Source organism: Chlorocebus sabaeus, chromosome 8, assembly GCF_047675955.1.
Source record: "Chlorocebus sabaeus isolate Y175 chromosome 8, mChlSab1.0.hap1, whole genome shotgun sequence".
In the NCBI taxonomy this organism is placed as follows: Eukaryota; Metazoa; Chordata; class Mammalia; order Primates; family Cercopithecidae; genus Chlorocebus; species Chlorocebus sabaeus.
The window spans coordinates 4,108,559-4,125,819 of record NC_132911.1 but is presented as its reverse complement, the minus strand read 5'-3'; the positions used below and the strand labels follow the sequence as shown (position 1 = coordinate 4,125,819).

The 17,261-nt window shown below is 40.1% G+C and overlaps 1 protein-coding gene across 2 annotated transcripts in view; it reads left to right on the top strand.

Annotated features, from left to right (window-relative positions):
• Nucleotides 1-17,261, top strand: part of CSMD1 (CUB and Sushi multiple domains 1) — a 1,948,922-nt gene that overhangs the window by 1,693,884 nt on the left and 237,777 nt on the right. For both annotated transcript variants that reach the window (XM_073017922.1, XM_007961594.3), the window contains exons 34-36: nucleotides 1,671-1,874; nucleotides 2,793-2,917; nucleotides 3,786-3,882. In XM_073017922.1, coding sequence (XP_072874023.1) covers nucleotides 1,671-1,874; nucleotides 2,793-2,917; nucleotides 3,786-3,882 — 426 coding nt within the window. The remainder of the gene's footprint in view (nucleotides 1-1,670; nucleotides 1,875-2,792; nucleotides 2,918-3,785; nucleotides 3,883-17,261) is intronic.

Below are 17,261 nucleotides of genomic sequence, written 5' to 3'. Positions count from 1 at the left end.
TCTGTCGCCCAGGCTGGAGTGCAGTGGCGTGATCTTGGTTCACTGCAACTTATGCCTCCCAGGTTCAAGTGATTCTCCTGCCTCAGACTCCCGAGTAGCTGGGATTACAGACATGTGCCACCACACCTGGCTAATTTTTGTATTTTTTAGTAGAGACGGGGTTTCACCATGTTGGCCAGGCTGGTCTCAAACTCCCGACCTCAAGTGATCCACCCTTCTTGGCCTCCCAAAGTATTGGGATTACAGGCATGAGCCACCGTACCCAGCCGGGGCTTGTTAAGATTTGGGCTCATCCTAGGTGACTTTAGGGAGGACTAAAGGCAACACGATTGCATGTGGAACAAGTGTTCTCATTAGGAAATCTACCCTCTTAACTGTAAACACAGTGCTTGTAGAGCAGATCTCCCGGACCTACTCATTTTACATAACTGAAACTTTATACCCACTCAGACGTAGCTTCCCGTTTTCCTGTTCCCCAGCCCCCAGTAACTACCATTGTAAATCTCTCTGGTTCTGTGAGTGCCACTACTTTAGATCTCCACACAGAAGTAAAATCATAAGGTGTTTGTCCTTCTGTGACTGCTTATTTGCTTATTTCAGTTAGCATGATGTCCTCAAGGTTCATCCGTGTTATTACAAATAGCAAGATTTTCTTCTTTTTCAAGACTGTATAGTATTCTATTGAGTATCTACTCCACGGTTTCTTTATCTGTTCATCTGATGATAGACATTTAAGTTGTTTGCACATTTAGAATATTTTGAAGAATGCTACAATGAATGTGAGAGTACCGATATTTCTTTGGGATCCCAATTTAAATTCCTTTAGATAAGTATACACCAGTGGGATTGCTGGATATGATGGTAGTTTATCTTAATATTTTTATTGCATCACAATGGCCATATTGTAAGAAATCATTCATGTGGTAGATTTTCTCATTAGACTATGAGGCCTGTGAGGAGAAGTACACCTTGTTAGTCATCTCACTATCACCAGCAGGATAATTAAATGTAATCACCTGAATATCAATCAGTCCTCATAAGGCACTGAGTCTTTTTATGCTGTTTTCCTCATCTGAAGTGAGGACACTGATATGGTCCTGAGGACGAAGTGCAGTTGGGAACGTGCTCCTCAAATCATTCTCTATAGCGATTGTTGGAGGCTTTATTAACTTCTCTATCTGCGCAAGCTCTGCGTGGTCCCAGTTCCTGGAATCATTCTCTATAGCGATTGTTGGAGGCTTTATTAACTTCTCTATCTGCGCAAGCTCTGCGTGGTCCCAGTTCCTGGAATCATTCTCTATAGCGATTGTTGGAGGCTTTATTAACTTCTCTATCTGCACCAGCTCTGCGTGGTCCCAGTTCCTGAAATCATTCTCTATAGCGATTGTTGGAGGCTTTATTAACTTCTCTATCTGCACCAGCTCTGCGTGGTCCCAGCCCCTCAAATCATTCTCTATAGCGATTGTTGGAGGCTTTATTAACTTCTCTATCTGCACCAGCTCTGCGTGGTCCCAGCTCTTCAAATCACTCTCTATAGTGATTGTTGGAGGTGTTATTAAATTCTCTGTCTACATCAGCTCTCCTTGGCCCCATCTTAAACCCACTTCCCACACAACATCCTGGCTTGCTGATGGAGATACAGATGGCTGTGTCCTGTGCTTTGCTTCTAGCTGTTCCTCGTACCAGCGACACCCAGTGCAGCTCTGTGCCCGAGCCCAGATACGGAAGGAGAATTGGTTCTGAGTTTTCAGCAGGCTCCATCGTCCGATTTGAGTGCAACCCAGGATACCTGCTTCAGGGTTCCACGGCGCTCCACTGCCAGTCCGTGCCCAATGCTTTGGCACAGTGGAACGACACGATCCCCAGCTGTGTGGGTAAGCGGTGTCCCTCAGCGGGAATCGCGGGCACAGGGCTGCCCACCAGAACTGTGTGGTGATGCCAAAGAGTTGCTTCTCGTGCTTCTATCCAGGCTACGTAAATCCGTCTGGCTCATGACCCATTTAAAGGGCAATCTGTTTCATGGGAAATAATTGAGTTAGTAGCCAAACGCTAAAAATTACTGTGTTTCATAAAACAATTCTTCATCTTAGTAAGGATAAAGCATGTTTCCCTTCTCCATATTTGTGAAGTAGGCCATCAACTCTAAAGTCATGAGTATAGAACATAATTTTGTTTTGGGAAAAAATCATTATCATGTTGATTTGCTATGTTACTTGTGTATCGTCCTTTTAATAAATTGGTGCTGATGAATGTTTGAAAAGTAATAGATAAAATGCAGGCTGAATAACAATGACCTTGTGATAGTTTACCTGCTTCATTTTGTGTGGAAAACCCTAGTACAATCATGATTAGCACTTGAATCATTTGTACATTTTAAGCACCTCTTCTCTTGACTTTGCTCATAAATCCCATTAATATCATTTGGAGATGCATGTCTGCATGGAGAAGAGAAGACTCTGCCAAGGTCCTTAAATTATAGTCGGTAAATTATTCTAAACAGAATTCACTTTGGAGATGCCATCATTAGACACCGTCCCTTCTTAGAGAACTTGGATAGATTTCTTTATAGACTCAAGATCTATAACTCAGTAGCATAATAGGTAATAATCAATTATATTGCTAATTGAAAAGAGAAAACACTAAATTTTACCTTGGCTCAAAATGCCATTTAACGTATCATTGTTCACATACATTTTCTCTCACTGTCTGGTCACACAGTGGAAGAAAACTGCATGCCAAATCAACACTGTACCGTGGCACTTTATTTCATGACATGTGATTCTGTCTTTTAGTACCATGCAGTGGTAATTTCACTCAGCGAAGAGGTACAATTCTGTCCCCTGGCTACCCTGAGCCCTACGGAAACAACTTGAACTGTATATGGAAGATCATAGTTACAGAGGGCTCGGGAATTCAGGTGAGTCCTTGAAGTCCACAGTCTACAGCAGGGCTCAGCTGGGGTCTGTGGGCTGCTTTCTTTCATTCTTTTGTTCTTTCTTTCTTTCCATCTCTCTCTCTCTTTCTTTTTTTCCTTTTATATTGGTTATTTTAAATACATAGACTATACTCTGTTTCCCTTCTCTTAGTATTTCCACAAAATATTTCTAATCGTGTTTCTCTATTTTGAATAAATATAATTTTTTAGAATAAAATTTAAATTTTTTAGAATAAAAACTATCAAAAGTACCATTTGTAGAAATTGTTCTCTTGGCCAGGTATGGTGGCTCATGCCTGTAATCCCCACATTTTGGGAGGCCAAGACAGTCAGATCACTTGAGATCAGGAGTTCGAGACTAGCCTGGCCAACATGGTGAAACCCTATCTCTACTAAAAATACAAAAATTAGCCAGGCGCGGTGATATACACCTATAATCCCAGCTACTAGGGAGGCTGAGGCAGGGGAATTGCTTGAACTCAGGAGGCGGAGGTTGCAGTGAGCCAAGATCATGCCATTGCACTCAAGCCTGAGTGACAGAGCAAGACTACATCTCAAAAAAAAAAAAAAAAGAAAAGAAAAATAAATTGTTCTTTCATGGTTTGTTTTTTAAATTTTGCCAGATAGATAGATAGATTTTCATGATTAAGGTGTGTGTGTGTGTGTGTGTGTGTGTGTATAAAAAATATGGTATTGGAGGCATGATTAAGGTATATATATAAGTATATATACAGGTACAGGTATATACCTATATATACACGTTAATCATGAAAAACCCCAATACCCCATCTAATTAGACTAATTATGTTAAGCCAAAAATCAATATTAACTTAATGTTATGGTTTGGTAGATCCAAGTGATCAGTTTTGCCACGGAACAAAACTGGGACTCCCTTGAGATCCACGACGGTGGGGACGTGACTGCACCCAGACTGGGAAGCTTCTCAGGTAAGATGGAATCAATTTCCTCACCTTTGTGACTCAAAATCTGCAAACACCGAGAAAACAACCTAAATAACAACAAACACTCCACGTAGACATTTTCTACACAACTCTTCTGTCTCCATAAGGGTTGCTCTAGTGCTGAAAGTCTTAGAGTAAGACCATCGAGAAACAGGTGAGAAAAAGAAGGCTGTGTTCTCCACGAGCAGGAGATCGATCTAAAAGTGTCAGGCAGCACAGCTTTGACGTGTAGCAGGTTCTCAGGCTGGCAGCAGAAGCCAGGAATAATAACGTGAGGCAGCGAAGAGGCAGAGGTTAGGAAACAGTTCTCACCTCTTCAAATGCACGGCCTGACATTAAGCAGTCTGGGAATATTACACTGAGCATGTGGGCTCAGCTAGTCCTGAGATTCTACTCTACTCATATGTAACCAGAGGTGAAATTGTAGTCCACTACAAGTCCACCCTCTCTTACTCTTCCCTGCACCTCCGACTCTCACGAATGCGCCCGCCTTGAGGATTCTGCTTTCCAAATGCCCTGCAAGTCTCCTCTTCCCATTGCCCTGGTGCGTCATTTGGATCTCAATTTTGCTTTTGTTTAACAGGATATCCTGCCTCCAGATGCATGACACCTCCCTCTTTCACTTTGTGTAATAGCATTAGGACTCAAACTTCATGAATGGAAGAGAAGTGATGATGATCAATATTGCCATTATCACCCTGGTCATCACTGACCCTGGTCACCACTGTCCCCACAGTCGCCCACAGTTCCTGAGCCTTTACTTTGCCCCATTATGAATGTGTGTTAACATGAATGCTTAATTTTATCTTGAATAGGGTCAGGCACGGTGGCTCACGCCTGTAATCCCAGCACTTTGGGAGGCTGAGGCAGGCGGATCCCCCGAGGTCAGGAGTTCGCGACCAGCCTGGCCAACATGGCAAAACCCCGTCCCTACTAAAATTACAAAAACTAGCCAATATGACAGCACCAGCTAAGTTCTAAGGGATTATTATCTGTCTTTTACCAATGAAGAACAAAGATTAAGTACTAGAGAGTTGTCCAAGATGACACAGAAAAAGTAATATTTTCCATGAGTGCCTTCTTGCTTGCAGCAGCTGACTCCTTCTATCCCATTGGTCTGAATTCTGTCCATTGTTTATCTCTACTGCAAAGGGAGGCTGGAATATATATATATATTTTTTTTTCTTAACTGTAAATATTTCTTCCCTAAACATTTCCATTCTACTTTTACTCAACAGGTTAAAAAAATAAAGAAAATAGATAGTGTACAGGCCATTCACAATGTCTAAGACAACTTCCATTTTATCACTTCAAATGGTTCAAAGATCTTATCTCTGGTTCTCAGCAAATAAAACCATATTTTTATTTGGGCATGGTCATTTAAGGTGTTGGGCAATAAAATGCCAACCTACCATCTTATTGTTATTTGTCACTCACAGTCCATGTTTGTCTGTCTGTGTACTATTTATACTTTCAGGAACTTTTATTTCAAATAACCCATTACTGTCCTTAAAAGCTAGAACTCAAGGCCCATCTCCACTAGGAAGCCCCTCGTTCTTCCCCTGAGCACATAGCTCTTGCAATAGTTTAGCTTAGCATGTGATCTCTTAAAGTACCTGCTAGATACCAGGCACTGTGTTTGTCGTTAGGAATAGAAGATAAGACCTCTGTCATTAAAAAACATCAACAACAACACAAGTTAAAATCTACACAGATGCCAACATTTAATGTAATTATACAAATAATATTTGGTAAATAGACAGCATTACAGGCAGGTGATGGGTGTTATAGGAGGGAAAAAAGTCACACTTTTTTTAAGATTTAAGAGAAAAAAAACTACCTGGCAAAAATTAAAATATCTTAACAGATGAGTAAAATATAGCTAGACAAATCAGTGAAAGAGAGAGAGGATAATCCTTCAAGTCACAGGAGCCACACAGTCTGTGTCCATTTCTATACACTACACTCAAATATTGAATTGGGTTGGTCATTTTTAAGTAAAGTGTTCTTTTATTTTCTAGAGATTTAAGTTTCTTCAGAATCTATATTAATCTCTGAGTGTCACCCACAATTCCTAGCACCTACCGCACAGTCTATGAATTCAATTGGTAAAATCTGCTTACAAAGTGTGTGTTTTACCACTTTTTATCTGAGGATCAAATCTTATCATTCATATATATTTGGATTTATCAACTGTTGTACAGCAACCTCATATTAAGCCTTCCCTTGAGTAACTATCACAAGTGAGCTTAGCTTCAGATGTGTAATATTTTCATATATCCTAATTAATATTAGAAATAGGCTAATTTTTCAAAAGAGAATATTTAATATTGAATTAAGTTTTTAACCTAATGTTCTCAGTCATGAATCTGTGACAGAACACATTTTACACACAAAAGCAAGCATTACCAGCAGAAAGCAGGAAATGGCAAAATTAAAACAGCTGCATGTTGGATTAGCCAAAGTTAGCAGGGAAATGCCTTACTAATGAAAAAAAGAAGTGACCACATTACCTCTGTATGCATGAAAAATAACAACAATCTCCTTCTTATTAACTTCAGTTTTTGGAGTTGGCCAGGAGAAAATTTGAAAAAATATGTTTGAAATAAACACCACTGCAATGCAATTCTGACACTAATTTCCTGGAGTTAGCACGGAGTTCGTGCACTTCATGCTTCTCCACAGGACTCCCCTCTAACATCAGCTCCAAGCCCTGGGGTCACCTAGGACACCTGCACTCTCACCAACTGGCTACCAATTTAGGGGGTCCGTGGTCCCTTCAGTTCTTGATAGTTCGCTAGAGTACCTCGCAGAACTTGAGAAAGCAATGGACTTACACATATGATTAAGATTATATTACAAAGGAGACAAACCAGGACTGGCCAGATGAAGAGACTCATAGGGTGACATCTGGGAAGGTCCCAAACAGGAAGCCTCTGTGTCCTCAGGACTTCCAGCACTTCAAAGTGCATCATCACCCGAGCTTTGGTGCCAGAGTGTTTACAGGGTTTTGCTGACACAGGCAAGGTTGATTGAATTATTGGCTACAGGGTTGAACTTAACCTCCAGCTCCCTTCCCTGCCCAGAGATTGGGAGGTTGCGCTGATATCACATGGCTCAATGCCTCGACCCTCTAATCCTATTACTGGTCTTTCCAGCTTGCCCAGCCCCCTTCCTGAGTTACCATAATCACAGTCATCATCACAATGACCACAAACAGTGTGGTGTGAGAAGCTCCTCCATGGACCACAAAGGCACTCCTGCCCCCTGGGAAATACCAAGGGCTTAGAGTTTACCTCTTGGATATCAGGGATAAAGACCAGAACAATTCTTTGTTACATAACAACTAATATATCAATGATGTGACCAGAATTTATACTATTTTTTTTTTTTTTGCCTTTTTCGTATTTCTGAGATGTAACATATACAAGGGATAAAAATACTTACGAGAAAATACAGGTTAAAATACAGGTGTTAGCCTTATAACTTTTAATCTTTTCTCATAATATTTGATTTTCATCACAATATTTTAGGATACATGTTTGCTTACATGATTGTAGTGGCTCATGTCTGTAATCCCAGCACTTTACGAGGCCAAGGTGGGAGAATTGCTTGAGCCCAGAAGTTTGAGACCAGCATGGGCAACATAACAAAACACCATCTCTATAAAAGATTTGTTTTTTAAGTTGGCCAAGCACACACCTGTGGTCCCAGCTACTCGGGAGGCTGAGGTGGGAGAATTGCTTGAACCCAGGAGGCAGAGGCTGCAGTGAGCCCAAGATCCTGCCACTGTACTCCAGCGTGAGCAACGGAGTGAGACTCTATCTTTAAAAAAAAAATTGCCTCATACAGATAATTATGAAATATTTAGCTTGTTGCTTTCAATTTCCTTATACCTGATGTAAATGACGAGTTGATGGGTGCAGCACACCAACATGGCACAAGTATACATATGTAACAAACCTGCACGTTGTGCACATGTACCCTAGAACTTAAAGTATAATAATAATAAATAAATTTAAAAAAAAAAAAGAAAAAAAAAGAAAAAAAAATGCAAAGATGTAAATGTTGTAGAAAACAAAGTTAAATAAAATAAATAAAATAGATGAATGAACAATAACCCTACTATCAAATAAAAAAACTTAGTAACTATTATATGAAGATGTATATCCAGTTTAAAATAATGTGATTAGGTCTAACAACATAAAATACCATTGTTTTCTATAATAAGTCTATAAATTAGAGAGTCAGGCTGATAAAATGTTTTCATAGTCACTTAAATTGAATTTTTTATATCTAAAATTAATTTTTATTAAAGAATATACATCTGGGTACAATATTGCAAGTGTACATGTTCTGAAGTTAAACAGACCACTCACTGTTCACAGTTTAACATTTAGGCATTTATATATTTTTGAGAGGCTGTGGAGATGTCTGATATAGGAGTGGTTTATAGTTATTCTAAGATGTTTTCACGTTTTAAGACAACGGTTTTCTTGTGAATGAGCGTCATCAACCACCAATCATCCTCGTCTCAGCTGCTTTCTGTCCTTGTCCCCTGTGCATATTATGGGGAAAATATGAGAAGTACCATGTTCACAAATTAGGAATGTTTTTCTTTAGGGCTGTGGCCACTGTGAATATCAAGTCCATTTGTATGTTCGCTCGGAAAGAATAATCAAGAAGACGTCCTAATGTAACTCTGATGCACCATATAACGGTCGATGTTCTGAAGGGGCAGTAGAGAAGGGAACACTCATGCTCTGGGTCTCTCCTGCGCAGTTTAGTCTGAAAACATCTGGCCCCTCTAGCTTTCATTTGCTCCTCCCCAAGTGAAGAGGAATGAGTGCTGTGGCTGGTGAGGGCCAACCAGAATGAAGGGATGGTAGGCTCATCTAGTCGTGTGTCTAAAGATTGCCTTTACTCAGTCACTGAGTAAATCATTGTAATCACATATACAATCACATATATATTATGTATACACATTATATATGATTATATAATATATATCATATAATATATAGATTATATATAATATATGAAATCTATTATATAGATTATATATTACATATGTATATATAAAATATATAATATATATCATATATAATATATGACATATATAATCTATATATAATATAATAATAACATATAATATATGTCATATGTGTCATATGGTTATATATAATACATGAAAAATATATACATATATACATATATATTTTTATTATTTATTATTTATATATTATATTATATAATATATTAATGTATAATATATATTAATATATAATATGTATTACATCTATATATTATTTATTGTATATCTTTTAGATTTTTGTAATGAGACAGAGTTTCGCTCTTGTTGCCCAAGTTGGAGTGCAATGGCATGATCTCAGCTCACTGCAACCTCTGCCTCCCGGGTTCAAGCAATTCTCCTGCTTCAGCCTCCCAAGTAGCTGGTATTACAGGCATGTGCCGCCACGCCCAGCTAATTTTGTGTTTTTAGTAGAGACGGGGTTTCTTCATGTTGGTGAGGCTGGTCTCGAACTCCTGACCTCAGGTGATCCACTTGCCTCTGCCTCCCAAAGTGCTGGGATTATAGGCATGAGCCATTGTGCCTGGCCTAAAATCATTATTTCTAGTCTCTCTTTTGCCTCTGTTCTCCTAATAACAGTCCAAGCAGACCCTGTTGTTCTCTTTCCTTATGTTTCAACTGAGACCAGGTATCTAAGAGGGCCTTCCATCCTTCTTTGCCTCTGCAACCTTTTGGTTCGCAACTTTTGGAGGTCAACTTTATAGTTCTCCTGTTCTCTCTCAATATGTCGCTCCCTTCCTGTATACTACAAGTCGTAAGGCCCATGGTCTAATGAAGAAAATAACAAAGCAAACACTGGCCTCAGGTTCCGTGTGTTCACCCCACACAAGTTGTCCAAAGCCCAGCCTCCTTTTCTTTTGAGGGCTACATGGCATTTGTTCCAATTTAGAAAGCAGAACTTCCTTTTCCTTCTGGCTGTGCATCTTTTCTTTCTTCACTCTGGGCCAGGCATCTGGAAGTGTGAAGAATAAGTGGCTCTTTGCACACAAACAGGATTTGCTCACAGTTCCTGTTCATGTTGTCAGGGGTAGAATGAATGCGAAAATGGAAATGACGAAGGCTAGGATGGGCCTGTTTGCATTGGATTTGAATTAGGGATATTGGGGTGAATGCATGGTTTTAGTATATATATATATATATATATAGCTATAGACATAAATATAGTGTGTATGTGTGTATGTACATATTTTATTTTCTACCTCTGTCTTTTGAGAGGTATAAACAACAACCAGTAGCACCCAAATTCTGCTTTCTAACTACCCCTCTAAACACCATTCTCCCATTAAAGGAAATAGCGTTTCTTGGAGAAATACTGACTACAAAGCTGTGGTAGGACTACATCGAGACAAACCATTTTGTATGAAATAGACCTTTATGATCTGGCATGGCGGCTCACGCGTATAATCCCAGCACTTTGGGAAGCCAAGGTGGAAGGATGACTTGAGGCCAGAAGTTTGAGACCAGTCTTGGCGACATAGCAAGACCTCATCTCTACAAAAATAAAAAAAAATGAGCTGAGTCTGGTGGTGTGCATCTGTAGTCTCAGCTACTCAGGAGGCTGAGGTGGGAGGATGGCTTGAGCCCAAGAGTTCAAGGCTGCAGTGAGCTGTGAATGCACCACTGCACTCCAGCCTGAGTGACAGAGGGAGACCTGTCTCTAAAACAACAGCAACAACAACAAACATAGAAATTTGTAACTTTATACTGACAAAATTAGATTAATGAACTCATAAAATGAATGAAAATTAAAGCTTTCCGTGGCTGCAGAATGCCAGCTCATACGTGGAGAAGGGTGAATGTCATTGTCCGGCAGGCCTTTTCATAATGGGCTCAGGCTGGAATGTCAGGGCACAACAAGTTAGTGGGTGAAGTGTTGATGAGAAACAGGACTCTCATCATCCTGGTGCCTCTCCGCTGTGAATCCTAAGTCCTGACAAGGAGTGAAAAGGTGCCTTCAGCGTGGAGGGGTTTTACAGACACCTCTCTCACCAAGTGACACAAGATCATCAAGAATGGGCTGTTGTATGCATTGGTATACTGAGAAACTCACTCTCAAAAACAAAAAGAAGAAGGAGAAGGGGGAAGGAGGAAGAAGGAAGAAGGAGCAGCAGCAGCAGTTCGAATTATTGTGTCACATTGCAATAGCTGTGGCATACATATTCCAACCACAGCTGATGGCAAGCGGTTGATATGAATTCACAGTCGTGCTGAGTGGCGTCGGGAAGCGATGCTGGAATTAGTGTCTGTGAGCCTGCATGGGGCCAGCCCCCTCCCACCATGGGGAGCTCAGCAGTAAGAAGCCCTTGGAAGAATGCAGCACCCCACTTTCTATTCTCGCCCCAAGTGCATGGCCTCATATAATCATACAGAGCATCAGACAAATGCAACTTAAAACAAAAATAATCCCACAAAAGAACTTGCTTATTTTTTTTTTTCAAAAGTGTTAAGTTCATGAAAGACAGGGAAAGACCAGAATACTCTTCCAGACTAAAGAAAACAGAGGGTTTAACACAGGATGCCCTTAGTGATTCCAGTAGAGTCCTGTCCTCTCCAAGCCCTGAGGGCAGATGGATGGAATTTAAAGGAGGTCAGTGGATGACATGTCGTATCTGTGTTACGTTTTTGATTTAGAGAACTATTTTGTTTTAAAAAAGTGGACACTGGATTTTTATGAGAAATGAGTCATCATGCTTGTAACTTGCTCATAAATCATTTAGAATAAAATAATTTTATACATACACATATAGAGATAGACAACAATTCTATCTATAGAGAAATAGTAGATGTTTCAGTTTTATTATGCTACACTTGCAACTTTTCTGTAAGTTAGAAATTATTTCTTTCTAAAGTTTAGAATGAATTTTTTAAAAACATTTTATATGGAGAAATGACAAGTCAGCCATAAAGTTTGAATGTGTTAAAGCGTTATCAACATTTAAACTGTTTTGTAATTACGATATTTTAAAAATGTTTATAAAGGAGATATTAAACCATTTACAAAGTTAGGTATTGAATACAAACAAGAGTGAGTAGTCGTAAGAGGTACATATTTCAGAAAAAATAATTGATGTTCATCATTCAATGTTTTAGTATTTTATTTCTATTTGGACAAACATACGTATGTAGGTATTTTATCGCAAGCCACTTAACGTCATTTTTTGGAAATAGACAGGTTATAAAGTATAAATGAATAAAATAGAACAAAATAAATACAACTTTGTGGCTGACAATATTAAAGAGAGGTAAATATCACCGTGCTGAGAGGAGAACCTTCAGGGACTATCATACAGTTTCTTTTTCCTTTGTTATGTACTGTTCTATCCAGGCCACAGTAAAACTATATGATCAAAAACATTCTGCCTATGGCACCATTTAAATAAATCACTCCGTTGCATTTTGTGCAGGGGCATAAGCTGCTTCTTATAGGCCGTTCTGAGAAGATCCCAATGTGGAAGCTGCTGCAGGAAAGTGCCCTCTGCAGCTGTGCCTGGGTGCCCAGCCCAGCATCGTGCTCCCAGCCTCTCCTGGCTGGTGGGTTCCCGCTTCTCCTGTGTGCCACCAGGGCACCCAGATCCCACATTATTCACAGGATAGCAAATGATTCTTTTTCATAACAGGAGCGCAAACAGGGCTGTCATTCACGGACCTGCTTGCTGAATTAACAATCACTGTTAGAGGGGCCTGAGGACTCACAAAGCACTTTCAAATGCACAGTTCACTTGTTACTCACACACAAGAGACTGATGATCACCTTTCCTTTATGGAACCGGAGCATACCACAGCATTTTCAGTGAACTAGGGGTGGCAGAAGTAAGTGGCATCAGAAGTAGGCTTTTCTCCAAACATTGTACGTTCTCACAGATATGTGAGAGCTAAGCTATGAGGACGAAAAGGCATAAGAATGATATAATGGACTTTCGGGACTTAGGGGGAAGAGTGGGAGGGGGGTGAGTGACAGAAGACAACAAATATGGTGCAGCGTCTACTGCTTGGGTGATGGGTGCACCAATATCTCACAAATCACCACTAAAGAGTTTATTCATGTAACCAAATAAACTACCTGTACCCCAATAACTTATGGAAAATTTTTTAAAACAAGAAGTAGGTTTCTCTGATACCACTGTAATACGTCCAGAGAAGATGAACAAAAAAATCAAACAGGCCGGGCGCGGTGGCTCAAACCTGTAATCCCAGAATTTTGGGAGGACGAGGTGGGCAGATCACAAGGTCAGGAGATCAAGACCATCCTGGCCAACATGGTGCAACCCCATCTCTACTAAAAATACAAAAATTAGCTGGGCGTGGTGGCACATGCCTGTCATCCCAGCTACTCAGGAGGCTGAGGCAAGAGAATCACTTGAACTAGGGAATCAGAGGTTGCAGTGAGCCGAGATCATGCCACTGCACTCCAGCCTGGTGACAGTGAGACTCCGTCTCAAAAAAAAAAAAAAAAAAAAAAAAAAAAAAAAAAAAAAAAAAAGTCAAACACTGCGTATGGAATACCTGCATGGGAGATGACTATGCTAGGGGCTGGAGGGCGTTAAATACATTTTAAAATGTAAAAGCTGGAGTCTCCCATCCCAACGAGGGTACAATTGAAAAAACTGTACCAAGTGTGAAACACTGTATGAGAAGTGAAACTGAGCTGATGCTTCTGTCATTGGTAGGCGGAAAGTGAAGAAGAAACATGGTTTTTAAAAGGATTTATAGTTAGTTAAATTGATTTAATGGAGTGGAAAAAGTAACTGATTATACCAAATTACAGGTAAAAACAGTCAAAAAGTAGTGCAGATGATATAATGAAAATGTATTTGGATAAATTAGTTAGATCTATAGTAATATATTGTTCTTTCTACAAATATTGTCCAAAAATACAAAAGTAATGCAATAGTGAGAGGACAACAAACATCATGGAAACTGAATAAAACGGGTAAAAAAATCAGTGCTTTAGTGGATGTCCCTTTTCTTCATAGTAAAAAGGGCTCTGAGTCGGGCCAATGAGCAAGTGCAGCTGACACTCCTTCCACTTCTTGCTTCCTTCCTCCTCCCTCACTGGTCTCTCTCCAAGGCTTTGGGTGTGCCCTGTTTTCAGTTGCACAACCAACACTTCGCTTCTTACAGAGGCTGTGGAAAGGAGAGAAAGTATAGTTTAGGCAGATTAATTTTCTCTTTGGAGACACACCAGGTTATCCGCTTGGCAACCACCCCTCATCTTTCCTCCATTACCTGTTACATAGTTTACAGTAACTTCTCTTCAACATATTTGAGGTGATTAGCAAGGAGAGGTTTATAGTTTGTGACCCCATGACTTTTTAGTTAAAATATTATGTATGTATCTCTCTATTGTCTGTCTACTTATCTCTCTGTCTGTCTATCAAATCAAGGTCAAAAAGTAAAAGAGTTATATCAGCAAACACTTCATAAGTGTTTCTCATTCAACACACACAGTGTTCTTACAGTGAATTACGCACTCAGGATTCAGGCTTAAAATGACCCCACCTCTCAGAGAAAATACCCACCTTGGCAGCCAGGGAAAACCGATGGAGGAATAGACCCCAAATCTCAAGCAGGAACTCTACCTTCAAAAGGCTCTAAGAGCGTGCACACACACAAACACACATGCACGCCGTTAATAAGGAGAACATGTGGAGTTCTCTTTTCTCTGCTTTCTTGCTGTTTTTCTTCCAACACACTGCAGTAGCAGCTTTGGTACTGATTGGCCAAAGTTTACTCCTTAAGGCACATGTTTAAACTATGGCGAACCTTTGTAAACCCAACAGAAGATTCTGTTTGTTAGTCCAAGACCAAGAAGAAGTCCTTACTGTGTCATCAGATTATACCTGACAGAAGCTGCCTTTGCATTTGTAGCAGTGTATTTTACTGGGACCTTATTTCATCTCATTTCACTGGTATTTTTCCCAGCCTTGTTCCAGGAGAGAGCCAGGTATTCATACCTTGGGTCTAAAAGCAACAGGTATTCACACCTGTGGGTGGACCCCCTCCTGGAGTTAGTCTTTCAAAAGGCTCAGCTTTGGAAAGCAGAGAGGATGGTGGTGAAGGCAGATGTTGAAGGGGCTGAAGTGACTGACAAGAGGACAGTGATGGTCCTTCCCAGACCTGGATGTCCTCTAGGAAATTAAGATACCATTGAATTCCTTGCAGGACCACAAGGATGTGACTGGGTCTTGAAAACAAAGTGGTAGCCTGATGCACTTAGGCTAGATTTTGGACCAGGGACTTGTCAAAGAGTATTCTTTCAAAGGTGTGCACAACAACATGAAACTGCAAAAATTCAAGGGTCCAGGTGAGGTTGGAGAATGAGCTTAGGTGAAGTAAGGAGTCAGGGACCTGAAAGTCTGAGACTGTTGGCTATCCTGGGGCAGGAAAGGAATCCCCAGCCATGGTAAAGATTAAATTTCCCCATCTCCATAGGATGAGTTCTCAAAGCACAGTATAAATCAAGTTGACCTACAATTTCATTAAAAGACACATCTTATGCCCATGTATAGAAATAAAATGTGCAAGCGTTACTTAATTGTAAGCAGATTATTTTGTGTGCAGAACAAATGCGTAAGAAGAAGGCAAATATCCATTCTGAAGCTCAATTGATGGCTATTTCGTTAGCCCAGGTAGGAGATGAATGTGGTAAGAGCAGAATGGAAGACAGATTAAAGCTGTAACAGTCATATTTGGCATGGCACCAGTGGTCTTCTCATTGCCTTTAATGATTTGATGAGGTTCAAGTCTTTGAGGCTCTGTCCTAATCAGGGAAGGTTCTGCTTTGCACAAAGTCAGAGAATAACTAGTATGTTTGGAAAATGGGTTAGTAGTTTATCTAGCTGATAAACCCATGTTTATCAAATGAGTGAGTGACTTAGTTTGGAAAATAAGTGGTTATATTTGAATGAATAGAAATAGGAAAGTCAAAGTGAATCAAAAGAAGAAGGAATGAACATCCCAGGCCTATGATATGGAACATCTTGAAGCAAGAAAAAATGATCCTGAAAAACCAAGTAATGATAAGAAGCTAGAAAAGCAAGCAGCAGTCAGATCATGCAGGGTCTTGGAGCCAAATCAAGCAGTGTGAAATTTGGTCCTAAGATGATGAGGAATCTATGAGAATTTTAACATGTCTCATCATATATACATTTGTAAAGTGCTTTCTGGCTGCTGAATGGAGAATGCATTGAATTAGGAAAAGATCAGGCTCAAAAAAACAAGTTAGAAGATTATTGCACTAATTCTGGTTAACGTAAGGCTGCCTGCCCTGGGGTGATTGTTGTGAAGATAATATGAAGTAAGTGAAATAACTTGGGAAAATATTTAGAGAGCATGCCAGTTAGGGCCTGATGACTGATTGGAGGGCAGCTTGGGGTCATGGAGAAGGAGGAAGCTTTGACTCTGATGACGTGGATGAATGCCGATGGTACTGTTAAGAAACATTAGAGACCTACTTGATGTTTCAGGGACAGATAGATTAGGCGTTAAGTTTGACACACATAGTGTTTAAAAAGCCTCTTATAGGCTGGGCGCGGTGGCTCAAAGTAATTCCAGCACTTTGGGAGGCTGAGGCAGGCGGATCACGAGGTCAGGAGATTGAGACCATCCTGGCTAACACGATGAAACTCCGTCTCTACTAAAAATACAAAAAAAAAAAAAAAAAAAAAAAGCCTCTTATAAAGAGACAGAGTCCTTGCCTGGGGTCATTGGTCTGATCAAATCTCTTGGGGACCGGGCGCAGTGGCTCACACCTGTAATCCCAGCACTTTGGGAGGCCGAGGTGAGCAGATCACTTGAGGTCAGGAATGTGAGACCAGCCTGGCCAACATGGTGAAACCCCATCTCTACTAAAAATACACTACTTAGCAGGACATGGTGGAGCATGCCTGTAATCTCAACTACTCAGGAAGCTGAGGCAGGAGAATCATTTGAACATGGAGGCGGAAGTTGCAGTGAGCCAATATGGCACCACTATACTCCAGTCTGGGTGACAGAGTGAGACTCCATCTAAAAAATAAAATAAAATCTGTTGGGGAATATTGGATCATTTAAGTGGTGAGCTAAGGATGATAGGCAATCTTATCTTTTCAATAATGTTCATCTGTTTTGAATAATTATCAACTTATTTATTTGCTTTGTTATTTAAATTATCACTTCTCCCTTTACACCAGTGCTATGCTCAACATAGCTCACTTGAATAATTTGTCTACACTGTGGTGAGTTTTACACAATGGATATTTCTTTGACATCGAGTATGTATACACTTCTAATT